This window comes from Lissotriton vulgaris, chromosome 7 (assembly GCF_964263255.1).
Source record: "Lissotriton vulgaris chromosome 7, aLisVul1.2, whole genome shotgun sequence".
Classification (NCBI taxonomy): Eukaryota; Metazoa; Chordata; class Amphibia; order Caudata; family Salamandridae; genus Lissotriton; species Lissotriton vulgaris.
The window spans coordinates 1,205,298,794-1,205,317,464 of NC_141695.1; the positions used below are offsets into that span (position 1 = coordinate 1,205,298,794).

Below are 18,671 nucleotides of genomic sequence, written 5' to 3' on the forward strand. Positions count from 1 at the left end.
CACACCCACCACCACCCCATCCACCACCCCATCCACCACCACCACATCAACCACCACCACTGCATCCACCACCACCACATCCACTGCATCCACCACCACCACCACCACATCCACTGCATCCACCACCACCACACCCACCACCACATACTCCATCACATCCACATCTACCATGACATCCACCGCCACATCCACATCTACCATGACATCCACCGCCACATCCACCACCACATCCACCACCACCACCACATCCACCACCACTTTCACCACATCCACCACCACATCTAACACGTCCACCACCACATCTAACACGTCCACCACCACATCTAACACGTCCACCACCACATCTAACACGTCCACCACCACTTACACCACCACTACATCCACCACCGCATCCACCACCACTACTACATCCACCACCGCATCCACCACCACTACTACATCCACCACCGCATCCACCACCACCACATCCACCAACACTTTAACCACACCCACCACCCCATCCACCGCCACTACATCCACCACCCCATCCACCGCCACTACATCCACCACCCCATCCACCACCACTGCATCCACCACCACCACCACTGCATCCACCACCACCACCACTGCATCCACCACCACCACCACTGCATCCACCACCACCACATCCACCATCCCCACCACATCCACCATCCCCACCACATCCACCATCCCCACCACATCCACCGCATCCACCATCCCCACCACATCCACCACCACATCCACCACCACATTCACCACCACATTCACCGCATCCACCAACACCACATCCACCAACACCACATCCACCACCACCACATCCACCACCACCACATCCACCACCACCACATCCACCACCACCACATCCACCACCACCACATCCACCACCACCACATCCACCACCACCACATCCACCACCACCACATCCACCACCACCACATCCACCACCACCACATCCACCACCACCACATCCACCACCACCACATCCACCAACACCACATCCACCAACACCACATCCACCAACACCACCACATCCACCACCACATCCACCAACACCATATCCCCCAGATCCACCACCACATCATCTATATGTGTGGCTGTGTGTATGTGTGGCTGTGTGTGTAGGTGCAAATGCAATGTTCTTGGATTTTCGTCACAATAAAATACACTGAACATAATCTTCACAAAAGTTATTTACAAACGTTTAAGGTATTGCCATTATAAATTACAATAACTTTTATTTAAGTATTAATTATTTACAAAATTAAAAGCCATTGTTATTTGTAATATCAACACAGCTACGTCACGTAAATACAACACACATTGCTTTACAAATGCTATAGGCGTCACATTTGCGAAATTAAAACTATTGACATTGTAACTGACAAAGCTATTAATTTTGCTATTTTCAAAACCAACACAAATAAAAAAAGTGTCATTTACAATACCAATCGCTCAAACTTTCCTAATGCGAGACCTATTGCATTTCCAATGCTTGTTTTTAAAGGACAATGCTCAGTGTTTCAAGAGCTGCATTTAAGGAGAAGAGGTTTCAATAGACCTTACCCCTGTTCCTCCATCATCTCCTCCAGCTCCAAGCATTTCAGTTCCACCTTGCGTTTCCGTTCGTGGTCCAGGATGTCCTGGTTGGGTTTCTTGACCAACAGGGACTCCAGCTTCCTCAGCTCTTCCTCAGACTTATAGTCTGTGCGATCCTTCTTGTGACGTACTGTGGACAAGTTACGCTGCACGTATCCGTTGGTGCCACTGCCCCGGGGGGTGGGAAGTCCGATCCCGTTGTACATGACTAGACGAAGAGGCTTGTGTGATCAAATCTGCTAGCAAAAAAACAGAAGATAAATAAAAAACAGAAGATAAATAAACTACTGTAAATTATATTCTTGTAAATCTCATGCTTTTACGCAATCATAACCAATTATCACAATATTTTAATATCACAGCAAGGAGAACTGTGCACTGTACAAGTAGCAAACAAAAATTACCCTCCGGCTACAGGGTGCCTCTTCACTTTTCCAGTGCTTTTTTACTATATTGTACAGCCTCACAATTTTTTAAAGAACGCAATGTATAGATGTGCATGCATCACACATGCATACCAATCACAGGAGCCCTAGTGTGATAATGCAAGGAGACAAAAATTAAAAAGGAAAAAAGGTGTATAAAAGCGTACTGAAGCAAAGATGCTGCAGCAAATTGCAACAAGCATTGGAACAACGAGTAGGTCTTAGCTATGTGAGATCTATTGGCTTTGTTGGAGAGGCGTGGCACCGTGCTGCGGAGCATGGTGAGGAGCGGCACTGAGTGGAGAGGCATGGATTGCCGCAAAGCACTTCAATGCCTCGTTACTGGTAGTAAGCGCTATATACAAACAAAATACATTTGAGTGGAGTGGCAAGGAGTGGATCGAAATGGCACAGAGTCAAGCGGAGTACTCTATAATGACAGAATGATATTAAGTTGCTTGTGAGAAGAGGCAAATAGGCTGTTGGAGGTTTAAACGAAAGCTATTTCTGAGTTGGAAATCGGTGAGCTTGGTCGACTCTCGCAGATGTTGGCTGAGTTGGGATGGGAAGGAGAAGAAGCAACACTGAGTAGGAGTGGCTGGGAGGTTTAGGGGAAGCAGAATTAGTACCTCAATCACAGAGCGAGCAGCAGATTGACACTAATTAAGATAAATCAATCTGTGCCTGGTCCATGCTCCACAGACAGAAAAGGAAGCAACACCCAGCACACACTGGCCATTTAGGAGGCAGCAAAGAAAAGAGAATGATGCCAACAAAAAGGTAAACAATGGCTGGGCTCCAAGCCCTTTATAGTAAACAGCCCTCGCAGGCACCACTAAACACTAATAAAATAAAAAGAAATTAAAATAAAAAAAGTGCAAGGGAGCAGCAGGGGATGGATTTTGCAAAGCAAGGATTATGGCAAGTTGTAATAAGCATGGAGGGGCAGGAGAGTAACGAGGAGCCGAGGAGAGGGGATTCAAAAATAAAACGCGCGTTAAAAACGCAATAGGTCTCACCTTTTATTAACTTAAAGCCATTTGCTTTGCTATATAATACCATTAGCAAAGCAAATGGCTTTTAACTTTATCAAAGGCGTACCTATTGCATTTTCAATGCTTCTTTTCCTCTGATGGAAACCAGCTGCTCTGGTTTTTGACCATGCACATAAACTTCCTGGCCCATCTGTCACCATGGCATGGACCACTCTCTTCAGAGGAAATGGGCTATCTAGCATCATTAGCAGCCCACTGCAGGCCTACCAAACATGGCAGAGCCAAACCTAATTTTTAACCCAAACGACAGAGGTAGTCAAACCAGATAAATTAAAAAAAAAAAGAGTGGAAATGATCGAGAATGAATTTTCATTTCAAGTCCAGGAGTGATGACTGGCCCACTCCAAGTAAAACAAGCAATGAAAATGCAATAGGTCTCGTCTTTGATTAAGTTAAAGGCATTTGCTTTGATAATGGTACTGTATAGCAAAGCAAATTGCTTTAAGTTAATAAAAGGCGAGACCTATCGCATTTTCAATGCTTGCTGCATCCTTGGATTTGAAGTTCTTGTTATCCCATTATTAAATCTGGACTACACGTCCCAGAACGTAAAGGAAGATCCAGATCAGGATGCTATACTCTGGCATGGGAGGGTGCACCGTGAGAGGCCTGTATATTCTGCCTAAAGTTTATTTACTGCTTCAATGCTTTTAGTGTGGTCGAGCGGAGGCCTAGAATAATCGTGCAATAGTCTGTTGGAATCGGAAACCCAAGAGTGTTTTTTAATGTGTCCCAGAACCTCCCTCCAGAAGAGTGTGTATTTGGGGCATGTCACCAAGTATGTTTGAAATACCCCTCTTGTGTCCCACACCCCCAACAAGCAGTAGGCGCTGCAGGAAACAGTGCACAAGCAAGGTGTGAAGTAATACCTTTGGAATATCAGCTTGTAAGCCAATGCCTGTAGCAAAATTCTGAGTGTTTTGGGGATTTTGCGCTACAAAAGTTGCCATAGATCCTGGATGATGTCTCCCTCACTATTCAACAAACATGTCGTCTGATACTGGTGGCTAGGGAGGAGAGACTGTTGGGAGGACAATACAGGACTTAGAAATCAGAACCCTTGAGCCTTCAAATTGGCGAACTACCATCTCAAATGGTGTGAGATCGAGGCACTCCTGCAGTGTTGAAAGGGGATTTGGGGGGCGGGGTATTCAGGGAGGGAAATGAGGTCAAGTCGCACTTAACGGACACCCAATCCCATATCTACGGCACATGCAGAGTAGGGTTCGCAATATAAGCGATGCACAGTTGATGTCACTTTGGCAACAAGGCTGACTACCAGCATGGCCAGCAGGCCACCACTCCACTCAGCCCATATGGAACCAGTGCTTTTCACTTTCCTTAACCACCCATTCAGAAATTAGCCGTAAATTAGCTGCTCGATAGTAGTCAAGAAGATTGGGGCACGCCTGACCATTGATGTCTACGAAGCATGAGCGGGGTATTTGAAATACGGGGTTGCATCACGTTCCATATAAAGGAACGGAGATGCCTCTGCATTCGGCAGATATCCACTGCTGGGATAAAGGTCAGGCAGGCCTGAAAAAGATAGAGAAAGCAGGTTAAAATTTCCATTTTGACTTCATTCACCCGACCCAGCCAAGAAATGGCCACAGGTCTTATAAGATGGCCATGCGATAGTTGGCCCAGTTAGGTCAGGTCCAGGTCTGCAAGGAGCTTGTGGTTGTAAGACCAAAGTATTGGATAGGATGAGTAGACCATTGAAAAGGAGCAAAGTCCTGCAGTCCCAGGAGGCAAAATGGTACGGTTAATTGCCTGAGATTTTGACATATTGATCTTGTAACCCGAGGCTAGCTAAAACTCCTGTAACTTCTGTACCACTGCCAGAAAAGTGGTGGGGGACTCAGAGTCAACAGGGCCATATGTTTACCACTTCCAAACAGTTCCATGCTGGGTACCCCACTGTGGCAGAATGGAAGCAGTAGCTTGGGCGGTCACCCGGATGGTTGTAGTCTGCAATGTATGAAGCCATTATCTTACTAAAGAAGAGTGTCATAGGCAAAAGTGTCTTTGTAGAGACACAGCGGCAAAGACTGTGAAAAGGACTATAGAAAGATACCCTCTTATTGACGCATTGGAAACCTTCAAGGGTTTTATGGGAAGCCCTCACTCGCCAACCTGGTTGGTGACATGCTTCATCATCGGGCCCACCAGGAGAAGCAGAGTGCCTCCCTGGTGTGCTAGAACGCCAGATTACTGCGGAGCTGGATTTTGTGACAGTGGTGTGAAAAGTGATGTTAAAACGGTCTAATGCTGTACCAATCAAAATGATTTACTAGTCAGTTTAGACATGGTTAAAAAAAGGTATGTGTGGAAGAACTACCACAGATTATGATGGGAGTTTACACAAAGTGGGGTCAACATGTTTCTGCCCTTTCTAAGTGTAAGAATTACATGGGCATTCGTCAGGACCGTGTAGCGTGTACCTTGGCAGTATGGGCGCGCTAAGGCCCACCCTGACCAAAGGACGTGAAAGTTAAAAACTGTTTTAAGTGTAAAAAGGCGCAAAACAGAACACAAACCACAAGTTGTGGGATTTACCTCCACTCAGAGGAATCTGTATAGTTTGTGTAGTAAAAGATCCACGCCCCATGGGTCACAGGAGGGGGGTGGAGGCGAAAATGTCACACTGCCCGCAACGCCTAGCACCCTCTTAGCACCTAGCTTCTCCTGCTCCGGACCCCGTTGATCCACGGGGTCCGGAGCAGGAGAAGGTTTGTGTTCCGTTTTGCACCTTTTTACACAAACCGTTTTTAACTTTCACGTCCTTTGGTCAGGGTGGGCCTTAGCGCGCCCATACCGCCAAGGTACACGCTACACGGTCCTGACGAATGCCCACGTAATTCTTACACTTAGAAAGGGCAGAAACATGTTGACCCCACTTTAAGTGGAAACACCCATCATAATCTGTGGTAGTTCTTCCACACATACCTTTTTTAACCATGTATAAACTGACCAGTAAATAAATCATTTAGATTGGTACAGCATTAGACAATTTTAACATCACTTTTCACACCACTGTCACAAAATCCAGCTCCGCAGTAATCTGGCGTTGTAGCACACCAGGGAGGCACTCTGCTTCTCCTGGTGGGCCCGATGATGAAGCATGTCACCAACCAGGTTGGTGAGTGAGGGCTTCCCATAAAACCCTAGAAGGTTTCCAATGTGTCAATAAGAGGGTATCTTTCTAGTCCTTTCCACAGTCTTTGCCGCTGTGTCTCTATATAGACACTTTGGCATATGACACTTCTTTTGTTTTGCATACGTAACCCGGGGGAATAAGAGTGCCTTACACCCTCTCTCTCTGATGGTTTCATAGCCATTATCTTACTAACCATGACATGACCCAACCCTATCTTGAGGACAGCTCGCAAGAAGGCCCAGCTAACCCCATCAAACACCCTCTCTGCATCGAAGGGCAGAGATGCATATAGGCCTTTTCTACCAAGTAAGCAAGGGGCCTGGTGTTGTCTGGGCCCTTCGGTGTTAAATGAAGCCCTTGATCAGGGTCAATCAATGTAGATAAGAGGCTCTAAGCGATTGATAAGCATTTTAGTATATCTCTGAGTCAATATATAACAGCACTATGGGCCTAAGAATAGCAGAGAGTAGGGTCCTTGCAGAGTTAAGGATGAGATTTCCACGTCCCACATCGTAGGTGTAAGACAAGTACTATGAGTGAGGGAGTTAAAGAGCCCAAGCAGGTGGTTTTCATGTAAGGGCAGAAAATCGTATAAAAAGGAGATAGGGTAGACCCCGGGCCCGGTGGGCCTGCCTAACGAGAGCCCTCCTGGAGCTCTTTAAAGTTCAGCTAAGTTCTGCCGGCATCATGATGTAGGCAGCTTTGCTGTGTATATTCCTTTTGAACACCACACAATAAATCAGATTTATTCTAAAGTTCAGCTAAGGTGAAGGGCATCTTCATATGAGTGAGCTATGAATCTAATGATGTCCAAAGGCAATGCCGAAGATAGGAGTGGATGGCAGCTTGGTTCTCCCCCCACATGTGTAAATTGCCCCGTAGTAGGCCCTAAAGGCCACTTGTTTATCAGATTCTCAAACAGCGTAGCCCAGAATTTCAGTGCCAAGTTTGGCAACATGGGAGTTAGCTCGAACAAGCTTTTGGCTACCAGTATAGCACAGATGCACTTACCTGAAGTGCATTTATAAAAGTGGCCCAGTCTCCAGGTATGTCAGAAGATTCTGAAAGACTAATATCTTTATTATTTTGCCCTGCGCCATTTCTGCCAAGACAGAAAACAATGGGTCTCTCCAGCCCACAGTGGGGCTGGCAGGATGGTTAGCTTGGTTGTCCATCTGCACTTGCTCACCACTATAGGTACTAAGTGGAATTTGGAGAAAAGCATAGGCAAATTTCCTTACCAGTCTACTAATATGGCATTTGCTTGGGGTATGTGGTGTTGGTTACTAGATACAAAGACTTAGAATTTCACAAATGCATTGGTTGCAAACAGGTCAATTTGTGGCACAGCCCACTCTTGGAATATTCTTTGCAAAACAGCCCGATTTAGTACCCACTCAGGTTACATGCCTGCCTAATTTAACTGCTTCTTTTGTAGACCTGGCATAAGTTTATTTTTATTGAAATACAGGTGGTGATTAACTGAGTTGGAATAAAGGCAATGACTAGAGTAAAACGGATTGAAGAAGCTTGTCACTGAACCATATGTGTACAAATAATGATGGTCATATATATGAATGTCTTTATTTTTTTTTAGATGTCCCTGATGAAGGGAACAATCCTTGAAGGCATTGGGTTCTTTTAATAAAGAAAACGTGGCACGCGGCAACCACCCTTCCTATGTTTGTGAAAATCTCTGCGTGGTAGATGAATAAAATGGATTGAAGAAAAATGAAAAATGGTGAAAAGAAAAAAGGAGTGGAAAATGGAAGAGAAGAAAATGAATTGAACATTTAATTGATTGGATTCATTCAGTTTTGCGGCTGTGCTGCCTGTACAGTACCAAAAATGTGGTTCCCTTATGTTCAGTTAAAATTGCAGCACAATTGGCGGAGCGGTCAACAGGCATGCACACCTACATAGTCCTGAACTACAAACTTCGGTGGAATTTTGGCTGAAACAGCGAGTACGTTGGGAGTGCATCTTACAACCCTTTAATGTTCTGGCATAAGTTTGGCCAAGTGATATGTTTATATGCTATGTTCATATTCATATGTGCTACTCCATCTGGACAGCAGTTATGCTGGTTTACCCTGCTGGTGGCAAAACATTGACATTTTGTCTGTATCTGTACAAACCTTCCTTTGAAGCATTTGTGAAAGGTTATTGAAGTAAGGAAGTAGGTTTTGAGTTCTAGGGCAATTATGTACTTTCTGCTCTTTCTGGGTTTCATACACCCCTGATCTTCCTTGTGTTGCGATACCAACCTGTGAAGAACACATCTGTTGTAATAGTCACTGAGGGGCCTGCTGCTCAATTTCCTGCAGTGCTGTTTTCCGCTTTCCACACTTACATCTCCCTCTGAACCTTCTCTGTAACAATTGCTACATCCTCCCAGTCACTGGTTCTGCAGCAATTCTTGGACAGATCTCATATGACAACGGGGATAAGTGAGATTCATAAAGCCATCATACTCTGTTTCATAACTGTTTTCACCATCAAAAAGAGATTTGTGAAGGGGCGTGGCCAACTGCATGGCCGGGTAGGACGTGCCTCTGCGTGGATCCGCCGAAAATAACGATTTACCCGAAAGAAAGTCAGGGAATTGAAGATCGGACCGGGAGCTGAGTCGGCGCTGACTAAAGAAACGAGAAAATCCTTCCGACAACGGGCCAAATCCGGAATGAAACCTCTGGCCCCAGATTCCCTACACCAAGATGGCGGCCACCAGAGCTCCGGCGGCCTGAACCTTGCAGCGTCCCGACTTCGGAACCTGCTGCGTGGGGAGATACCGCCTGCCCGAAACTGATCCTGGTCGGGGACGGAGCGACCCTGTGACCCCCCCCCACCTGCCGGGACCAGACACCAGGAACGATGGAGCCTCCGGCGATCGCCGGGACATAGAGGGCGTCCCGTAGAGCCCTGCTTCCCGGCTGCCGACTATCCTGCCTCTGGGTGAGAGCTGCGGGGGCTGAGCGCTTGGAGAAGAGGTGGTGACTGGAGGAAGGGGTAGTCCGAAATACCAGGCTGTAACCCTCCTAGCCTTGGCGACCACTCAACATCGGAGCGGCTGTCCAGGCAGACCCGTCCCGTGGCTGGCTGGACAGCCGAGCCCCGTGTGGCCTGCTGGGAACCCGAGTCTAGGGCCCTTGAGATAACCTAGTTGGGGTTGCAAATGGGAGGGAGAAAGACCTTTGCCACCTGGAAGTCCTCTACGTCAACTGTTGTACGGATGGGATGAAGGGGAGGGAAAGGTAGGGAGGTAGGGAGGGGGAGGTGGGGATGGGGAATTTTCGAACAGTTCTGTTAAAGGGAAGTTGGGAGGGAGGGTGGAGGGGGAATTGTTGGTTGAACACAGTCATTGACCTTGGCACGGCATGCAACACTCCAGCACCGTTCACTGTCCACACTACCTTGATTTCACCCTAATATGGCAAGTGCATTAGTAACTCAATCTGCAGAATACGGGAAACTAAGTGTCCTGACATGGAATGTGAACGGACTTGGTAACCAGAATAAAAGAGGTCGAGTAAATGCCTACCTTAAAAGAATAAGCCCTGATATAATCTTCCTACAAGAGACATCTCAAGGGTACCAAATGCGCCTTCAAAGCCAGGGGGCGGCATAGTTCTGGCGCATGCGGGATACACATCTGACTCCAGAGGGGTAGCAATCCTTATAAAGAACACTTCCCCGTTCTGTATCACGCGATCCTGGGTAGACCCCCTGGGGACCTGTGTAGGGGTTCAGGGGACATGGCGTAGACGCACATACACGTTGATATCAGTGTACGCACCGCCCAAACTGCAGACGAGCACGTTTAGGACATTGGCCAACATACTTCGACACTGCTGACACCATCCAAATAGTAGGCGGAGACTTTAACGATGTAATGGATAGAGAGATGGACCGATCTGGAGTGCCACCCACTAGGGGAAGCCACACCCCCCTGGCCCAGAGGATTACTACTATAGGCCTTACTGATATATGGAGATGGCGGCACCCGGAACAATTGTCCTATTCGTTCTAATCAGCAGCACAAAGTATTTTCAAGACTAGACTACATATTCATGTCCAGACTGGACTGGACCGTGGATGCTGTAGCAGAATACAGGGCCAGGGGAATCTCCGATCACTCGCCATTGCTAGTGACAATGGGCCAGAATCGGGGGGCTGAAGGGGCCTCTTGGCACCTCGCTGCATGGGTCCTTAAAAACCCAACGGTACACAGAGGTGTGAGAGCGGATGTAAGGGTGTACATAGCCGAAAATGAAGGAACAGTGGACTCGGGGGGGGGGGGGGGGGGTAGGGGTAACTTTATGGGAAGCTTTGAAACCAGTGATGAGACAAAATACAAACCGGCTGGGAGAGGAACGGAGGAAACCCCTGGGGGAAGTAGCGGCAGTCGAGAGGGCCATAGTGGAACTGGAGAGAGAACATCTGGCTACAAAAAGTCTAGAGACCCTGCAGAGGTTAGTGGATAAACAACGACAGTATAGGGAATTAGTAATTGATGAGGAAAAGACTCAGAGCCTGGCCACCCTTCACCGCCTATACGATGTTGGGGACAAGTCAGGCAAACTCCTGGCGTGGCTTAGCAGAAAGGAACGGGCAGCAATATGGGTAGAACGAGTCAGATGTAGAAGGGGTGCTTGCCAGCACAGACATACACATCACAGAGACCTTTGCTACCCACTATGAATGCTTCTACACTGCCAGGGACCTAGGCTCGTGCGAAGCTGCCCTCCAATACATGGATCAGATCGATCTACCCCAACTGGACCCTGAGGCCCTTGAGGCCGGCATCCCGGTAGAGGATGTCTCCATGGCCATTGCCAGACAACGAGCTGGGAAGACACAGGGTCCAAATGGTTTTCCGGCAGAATTTTTCAAGTGCACGGCAGACATCTTGGCTCTAAACCTGAAGAACCTTTTCCTAGGAGCATATCAAGAGGGGAGGCTCCCCCTGACCTCACCATGGCAACAATTGTACCAATCCACAAAGAGGGCAAATCGCGAGAGGATTGTGCATCCTACTGACCCATTTCCCTCCTAGATACCGAGGTGAAACTCCTCGCGACTGTCCTGGCACTGAGATTGAGAGCGGTGATCCCGGACTTAATACATCTGGATCAAACCGGCTTTCTACCGGACAGGGCCACTAAACCTCAGACGCACCCACAACTGGCTCCAGGAGGTGAGAAATAGAGAACCGCCACATTGGTTTCTCTCCCTCGATGCAGAGAAGGCCTTTGACGCGGTCCACTGGCCGTTTCTGAAAGGTGTTTTTAAAAAATTTGGCTTTGGCCCAAAATTTCAGACCTGGGTCCAACGCCTCTACACTGCGCCGCGAGCTAAAGTGAAGGTGAATGGGAGACTGTCGCAAGAATTTCAGATCCAGAGGGGGACGAGACAGGGTTGCCCCCTGTCGCCCCTCCTATTCACACTTACCATTGAGATCCTGGAGCGAGGGTCCGGCAAAATCCAAAGATCACTGGTTTCAGTAGAACTGGTACGGATCAGGCACAAGAGAAGCTGTCCCTCTACGCAGATGATGTGCTCTTATACATAACCAGCCCAGTAACCACTATCCCGGAGCTATTCATAGAATTGGAGTGCTATGGCAGATACTCCGGCTATACCATAAACTGCCATAAGTCGATCCTAGTGACAGTGGCCGTTGGACAACATTGCCTAGACAACTAATAACGACAACAGTAGGATTTCAATACCTAGGGATCTACATCACCCTTGATAGGAAACTCTTGCTCCAGAAAAACATAGAAAGGATCATGGTGAACTCCACAGCAGACATGGACCGCTGGCGACAGCTACCGCTCACACTCCTGGGTCGAGCGGCTATCTACAAAATGATTATTCTCCCCAAATACTTATACGCCCTACAGAACGAATACTATTTACTCCAGGACCCGCTTCTGAAAAGAATTCACTCAGATCTCAGGGCCTTTCTCTGGCTCGGTAAACAACCCAGAATAGCACTGACCACTCTCCAGTGCCATCAATATAGTGGAGGAATCTCACTCCCTAATCTAGAGGCCTATTATTGGGACGAACACGTAACCCCAATTAATGAATGGCTACATGCCCAGGCAGACCATCCCACATATGTCTTAGAACGACAAACTATCCTCACACAATATACTGTATTACTTATACAGAGGCACCACGCGAACACATCTTCTACCAGCGACTGTCATTACATTACATGCATGGAACAAGGCTACGAAATGCACAGGCTGGGAGAGGACACCCACCCGGCAAACGCCACTATGGCACTGTAAGTGGCTGTCTGAAAGCAGCAAAGCATTTGTATTTGTATAGCGCGCTACTCACCCGGAGGGTCTCAAGGCGCTTGGGGAGGGGGGATCCGCTACTGCTCGAACAGCCAGGTCTTGAGTTGCTTCCTGAAGGCGCGTGGTCTTGGGTCAGGCGGAGGTGGGTGGGGAGGGAGTTACACGTCTTGGCGGCCAGGTAGGAGAAGGATCTTCCTCCCGTTGTGGCTCTTCAGATGCGGGGGACGGCGGCGAGGACGTGGCTGGTCGATCGTAGCTGGCGGGTGGGAGTGTAGAAGTTGAGGCGGTCGTTGAGGTTGTAGTGTAGTTCCTATTTTCCCTATGGGCCCTGCGCATTGGAATAACAAACAGCAGTATAGACGTAGAAGTGCGGTCTTCCAGGTATCTACTGACTATGCTAAACTTAATTGGGTTTGTTACCAACTAGCTCAGAGGTCACTGGAAACTTTCTTGACTGAATAGGAAGTGATCAGCTTCCCTGGCACAGACAAGAAGGGATTCAGTTTTCCAACAACCGCATAAACATGACAACTTTGCTCCTTAGAATAAGAGTCAATCTCTAGAGTCGTGTGAAACAATAGACAGTTATTTCACTCAGTCAGTTGTGCAGATTACTTTCACCAAGATGCAGAGAATAGAGACGGCGTTTTTAATAAAAAGGTATTATTTATTGAACAGTCTTTCTTCTCATGCAAGAGAAAGGAATTGCCACAATTGCAAGACTAGTTATTATAAAAAGTGCGTACAGTAAAATGAGGATTGCGAAATACTGTAAAAGCATTGATATGGTTTCTTAGCCATACAATGGTTAAAATGAATAAAATATATACATTCATATATACATTCAGCTAACGTACTCAACTGGTGCTTCTAACTACGCCTACCCAGTAGGCGCTAGGGGGCGCACAGCGGAATGGCTGCCTGAACTGCAGCTCCGCCGGGCGATCACCAACAATGTGATCTATTGGCGCTCCAACCCCGCTAACCCACTCTCCACGACCATCCACGTGTGGGGGAAGATGTGGAGCATCAGCAGACGTGGAGAGACTCGACCGCTACTCCTGTTTTTTGGACTTTTGCCGTGAACATTGTAGTACGCAGCGGCCCGCCTGACAACATGGCCGACATCGGCTTGCGGACCTCCGACATGCACGGCAGCCTCGGCGTGGGATCGGCCTACTAAACCAGCATCCGCAATCCGGGGGTAAGAACCTAACCTGCTTACCGGACCCAAGTGATTATTGTGATTTGCTTTCACCCCCCCCCCCCCCCCCCCCGAGTACGGCCAGTTGATTCTGCCGTCACCCTGAACCACGCGCCTGACAACATGGCGGCGCGTCATGCCGGAGTGGCGCCGCCGTCGCCTTCGCGCCAGTGAATACAGACTCGGCCGGGCTGGGCTCGCCGCCCGGCGGATCAACGGGGGATCACCGCTGGATGTGTCACTGCTGGGCGTAAGTGCTTACGGACTGCTCTGACGGCGTATCGTCACCGCACAACCTAACGAACCGGCGGGAGGTTCGCCGGATTCACGAGCAACTTCTGCGACAGTGTCTCGCAAGGTGGGCCGTGCTCCCACATCCTGCTGACTGAGGTGGGGACCCAACCGGAGGTACAGGCGCTCCCTGTCGCCTTAGATCGCGTTGCTGCTGGCGTCGCCTGACCACGTCCCCCCCATAGCCTACACGATCTGGCGAGGGGCACCTGGAGGCCATTTTGCCAGTCTCAGAGTCGATACCACGTGCAGCTAATCGCTACCCTTGCCGGTGCATCGCGGCGACGGCGGTCAGAGTCACGAGGGCGTCTGGGTCCACATTCAGGAAAGCGACTTCTCCGGCCGCCACTATGGGGAAACCTGATAAACAACAATCAAAGATATCATTTGACAACAGAAAGGCGACAAAGCCTGCAGAGGAGGTGGTGGAGTCCGGCGGCTCTACCGAACCAATGCTAAACAGCAACATGGAGAAGATCCTTTTGGCAATTCAGTCGAATCTGCAGGATATAAACGGTAAGCTGGACAACCTGACGTGCAGAATGGATAGCATGGCCGCTCGGCAGGAGAAGCATGGCGAACGTTTAGATGAGGCGGAGACGAGAATATCGGCCGTTGAAGACGAAGCACGAACCTCCACCACCAAATGCGCGGGAATGGAACGAATCCTGGAGGTGATTAAAGCGAAGGAGGAGGATTTGGAAGCGCGTTCGAGGCACAATAACGTGAGAATCACTGGCCTGCCTGAGTCGACCAACACTGGGCGGATGGAGCACTACGTCGAAAATCTATGTAAAGATCTTTGGCGCGGAGGCCTTGTCGCCAATCTTCATAGTGGAGCGGGCCCATAGATAGCCCCCAGGCCACCGCACGGTGCATCGCCTAGGCCAATTGTGGCGAGGATACTCAATTATCGGGACAGGGACACGATCCTCAGGCTCGCAAGGGAAAAAGGCAAAATCACCCATCAGGGCAACTCCCTAGAGTTCTACCGGGATCACACGGTCGCAGTCCAACAGGCACATAAGGAATACACCTCCGTGAAAGCTAAGCTGCGTGATCTGAACATTGTCTACTCAATGTTATATTCAGCCCGACTTCGAGTGGTGTGGAAGGAGAAGACAATCGTGCTGGCAACACACAAAGCGGCCCAAGACTTTGTTAAGAAGGTACAGCGCGAGTCGAGATCGGAGTCGCAAAATGATCAACACAGGGTCTCGGACTGACGCCACCGGCGGTATCCCTCGTCGGACAGCGGTGAGTTTTGCTGTAAAGATGGCTAACATGGATTGCTACATGGCCGCTCTAAGCCGTACTGGGCAGTTCCGCCTGGTGCCAGACTCCTAAAGTGAAGGCTATGGCGCTTTTAATCGAACCTCTGTATATCAGAAGGGCTGGTATCCATTGGGGTAGCGAGGGCTGAAGTACACTTCTGTCATTTGACTGTGACCGTTACCCGTGGCTGACCCATACTACCATGCTCTCCCCACGGTGTATTTGTTCATTAAGTCAAGTCAGGATGGTGCATTTTCTGGCGCTCAAGGCGAATGTCCAGGTCCTTCCCCATAAGTAAGCTCGTAAACCCTCCTGTCGAGAGCAATGGGGCAATGGGGGCGGAAGTGCATTCAACACTACGCTGCACACAACATTGCGGTAAGGAACCTTGCAGATGTGCGCTCGCTCCTGCACGCCTCAATTGAACTGGCTACCTGCGACCACGCACTTGCTGTGTGGGGGCGATATGGACGCGGGGCGATATGGGACTTGTAACTAGCACAAACGTCTGATGGCGTCAGGGTTTCGCTGTGCTGCCCCTATAACAGCGCTGCTACTTGAGTAATACTACGGAGTCGTTGAAGGGGTGAGGGGACAGCCGTTCAATGGACACATGTATTACAAATATGTACAGTTTTCATAGTATCGCCTGCACCCGTCCACCGGGTGAAGGGTTGTGCTCCTGGCGGTCCTCCATGAGGGTAATACCCACCACGAGTTCTCAGAATGGGCACTGAATTGTTGGTTATGTGTTTGTGGGATTTGTGCTCTGAGGGGCTATGGCTTCGGCAGGTTGGGGTTGCTGGAGTGGGTGGGATCAGGGGAGGGGGGATGTTTGAATGTTTACGAAGACCGAAAGCATTGCATATGTATAACTTCCTAGGTTCTCCACCGAGATGGACTGCCATTAGTACGTATGTTCCTTATACTGAGAATGGGCAGACACCACATGTAGCATTGGAATGTACAGGGATGAGATGTTTTGCATTATCTGATGTCACCAGGTTCTAGAAATGAGGGCAGACTGTGCTTGAGCGTTCTTACTTGGAACATACGAGGGTTCTCGCGGCCTCAGAAAATCAGACAGGTTTTTGCTAGTCTTACCAGATGGAACATTGATATAGCATCCATACAGGAATCACACCTCGCACCGAAAACACACACACACACACACTTGGGGTCGAGATGGGCGGAGTCAACATACAGGGCCTCCTATTCCTCCTACTCCCGAGAGGTGCTTATTTTGATTACGAAAGGGGTTAACTTTGAGGCACAGCACGTGACGCATGATCCCTCTGGCAGGTACGTGCTTGTGACGGGTACATTGAGGGGCCAACGGGTGACACTCCTTAACGTATATGGACCGAACACTGACGCTCCAGAATTCTTTCGGGAAGTCTGGGGTCATTTGCAAAAACATACCAGCACACATTATGCGGGGGGGACTGGAACGTGACATTACAGGACGGGCTGGACCGCTCCTCTCATTCGTTAGAGCAGCACAAGCAGTCGAGGCTGATGGTGGGTCACATGATGGAGGACCTGGCCTTAGCGGATCTCTGGAGGTTGCAACACACCGACGCGCCAGGCGCCACACACAACAGCGTCTCACAATAGCTGGTCCAGGCTGGATTACTGGCTGGGTTCTAGGGACATGGCTCTGTGGGTTCGTAAGTTACAAGTACTACCAAGCACATTATCGGACCACAACCCTGTCCTGTTGCAGATAGAACTTCCACGTTACACACCCCTCCCCATTCCAGTGGCGGTTTAATTCCAAGGCCCTCTCAGATGCAGTCTATGTTGACACCTTAAAAAAAGCAATAAAGGACTACTTCGATATTAATGCACAGACAACGGAAGACCCATGCCTCCTCTGGGAGGCATTCAAGGCCACGATCAGAGGTGTCTGTATTGGCACCACCATAGGGGTACTCAAGGACATCAGGTGCCAGATTCGCCGCTGCGAGCAGCAAATGAGGGACTTAGAACTGCTATATGAGACAACGCAGGATGTTTCACTGTTACCCAAGTTGCGCGACTTACATACTGAGCATGCTGACTTTCTGGAGTCCGAAATAAAGTACTTAGACCGCAAACATGTAGCTAGAACCTTTGGGGAGGGGGGCAGGCTAGGGGGTATGCTGGCGCGGAAAATATGTGAGGGACGGGGACAATCAGCGATACTCCCAGACAAATCTGAGGAGGGTATATTACAAACACACTCCGCAGATATATTGAAATGCTTTGTGGAATCCTTTAGCTCGCTATATCAATCGCAACCCACAGCAACAGTAGAAGAAACATATGACTATTTACATGATGTGGCGATTGGCTGGCTATCGGATGCACAAAGAGTACTTGGCTAGGCCCATCACAGTGGAAGAAGTAACTGAGGTGATCAATTCGCTACCAAATGGCAAGGCACCGGGCCCCGACGGGTACACGTCTGAATTTAATAAACAGTTTGCGGACATTATCGCTCCCTATTTAATGGACATGTATGGTACCTCCTTTGAGAAATCGTTGCTTCCCCCCACTCTGCGAGAAGCACTGGTCATTGCTCTCCTAAAACCATCCAAAGATCCGGAGGAATGCGATTCCACAGACCTTTGTCCCCGATTAACGTGGACTCGAAAATCCTCGCAAAACTTCTAGCGGTTAGGCTGTCCCCTTTGATGACCCGCCTGGTCCTTCCGGATCAGTCAGGATTTGTACCCACTAGGTCCACCTCGCATAACACCAGAACCCTGTTCGCACTCTCTCACTACCTGCGACCCTCGGTTAAAGCGGTGGCTGTCATGCTTGACGCCGCGAAAGCATTAGATTCCATTGAATGGCGTTATATGCTCACCGTCCTAAACTGGATGGGTTTCCCTAAACGGTTTGTTCAATGGATCTCCTTGCTATATACAAAACCATGTGCCAGGGTCCGGATCAATGGCTATGTCTCAGCTCCGTTTGGCATTGAGCGGGGCACGCGGCAGGGCTGCCCACTATCACCCCTGCTATTCGCGCTGGCGCTGGAGCCCCTAGCGTGCATAGTGCTACAAAACTACAAAGAATCGGCGCTGCAATTCGTAGCCAGGCCGCTTCACATATCACTCTACGCGGACGATATGTTACTATACGTCCGTGACCCTGGAACTCATCTAAACCCGCTGCTCAGAGAGTACATCAGATTCGGCGGACACTCGGGGTTAGCGATTAATTGGTCCAAATCCTCCATAATACCTCTAACTGACACTACATCTCCCTTTGTAGTCGATTTCCCGCTGGAGTGGCAACAGGACCCGATTCGCTACCTAGGGGTCATGTTTCACAGGGATCCAGAGGAAGTCATGCGAG

General features: G+C 49.1%; 1 protein-coding gene across 6 annotated transcripts in view; it reads right to left on the reverse strand.

The window, feature by feature from the left end:
- Positions 1–18,671, reverse strand: part of LOC147703187 (uncharacterized) — a 901,849-nt gene that overhangs the window by 769,264 nt on the left and 113,914 nt on the right. For 5 of the 6 annotated variants that reach the window (XM_086931719.1, XM_086931718.1, XM_086931717.1 and 2 more), the window contains exon 2: positions 1,564–1,832. In XM_086931719.1, coding sequence (XP_086787845.1) covers positions 1,564–1,802 — 239 coding nt within the window. In that variant the 5' untranslated portion in view covers positions 1,803–1,832. Of the gene's footprint in view, positions 1–1,563; positions 1,836–18,671 lie in introns of all 6 variants that reach the window. The other variant, XM_086931716.1, reaches the window with a different exon arrangement.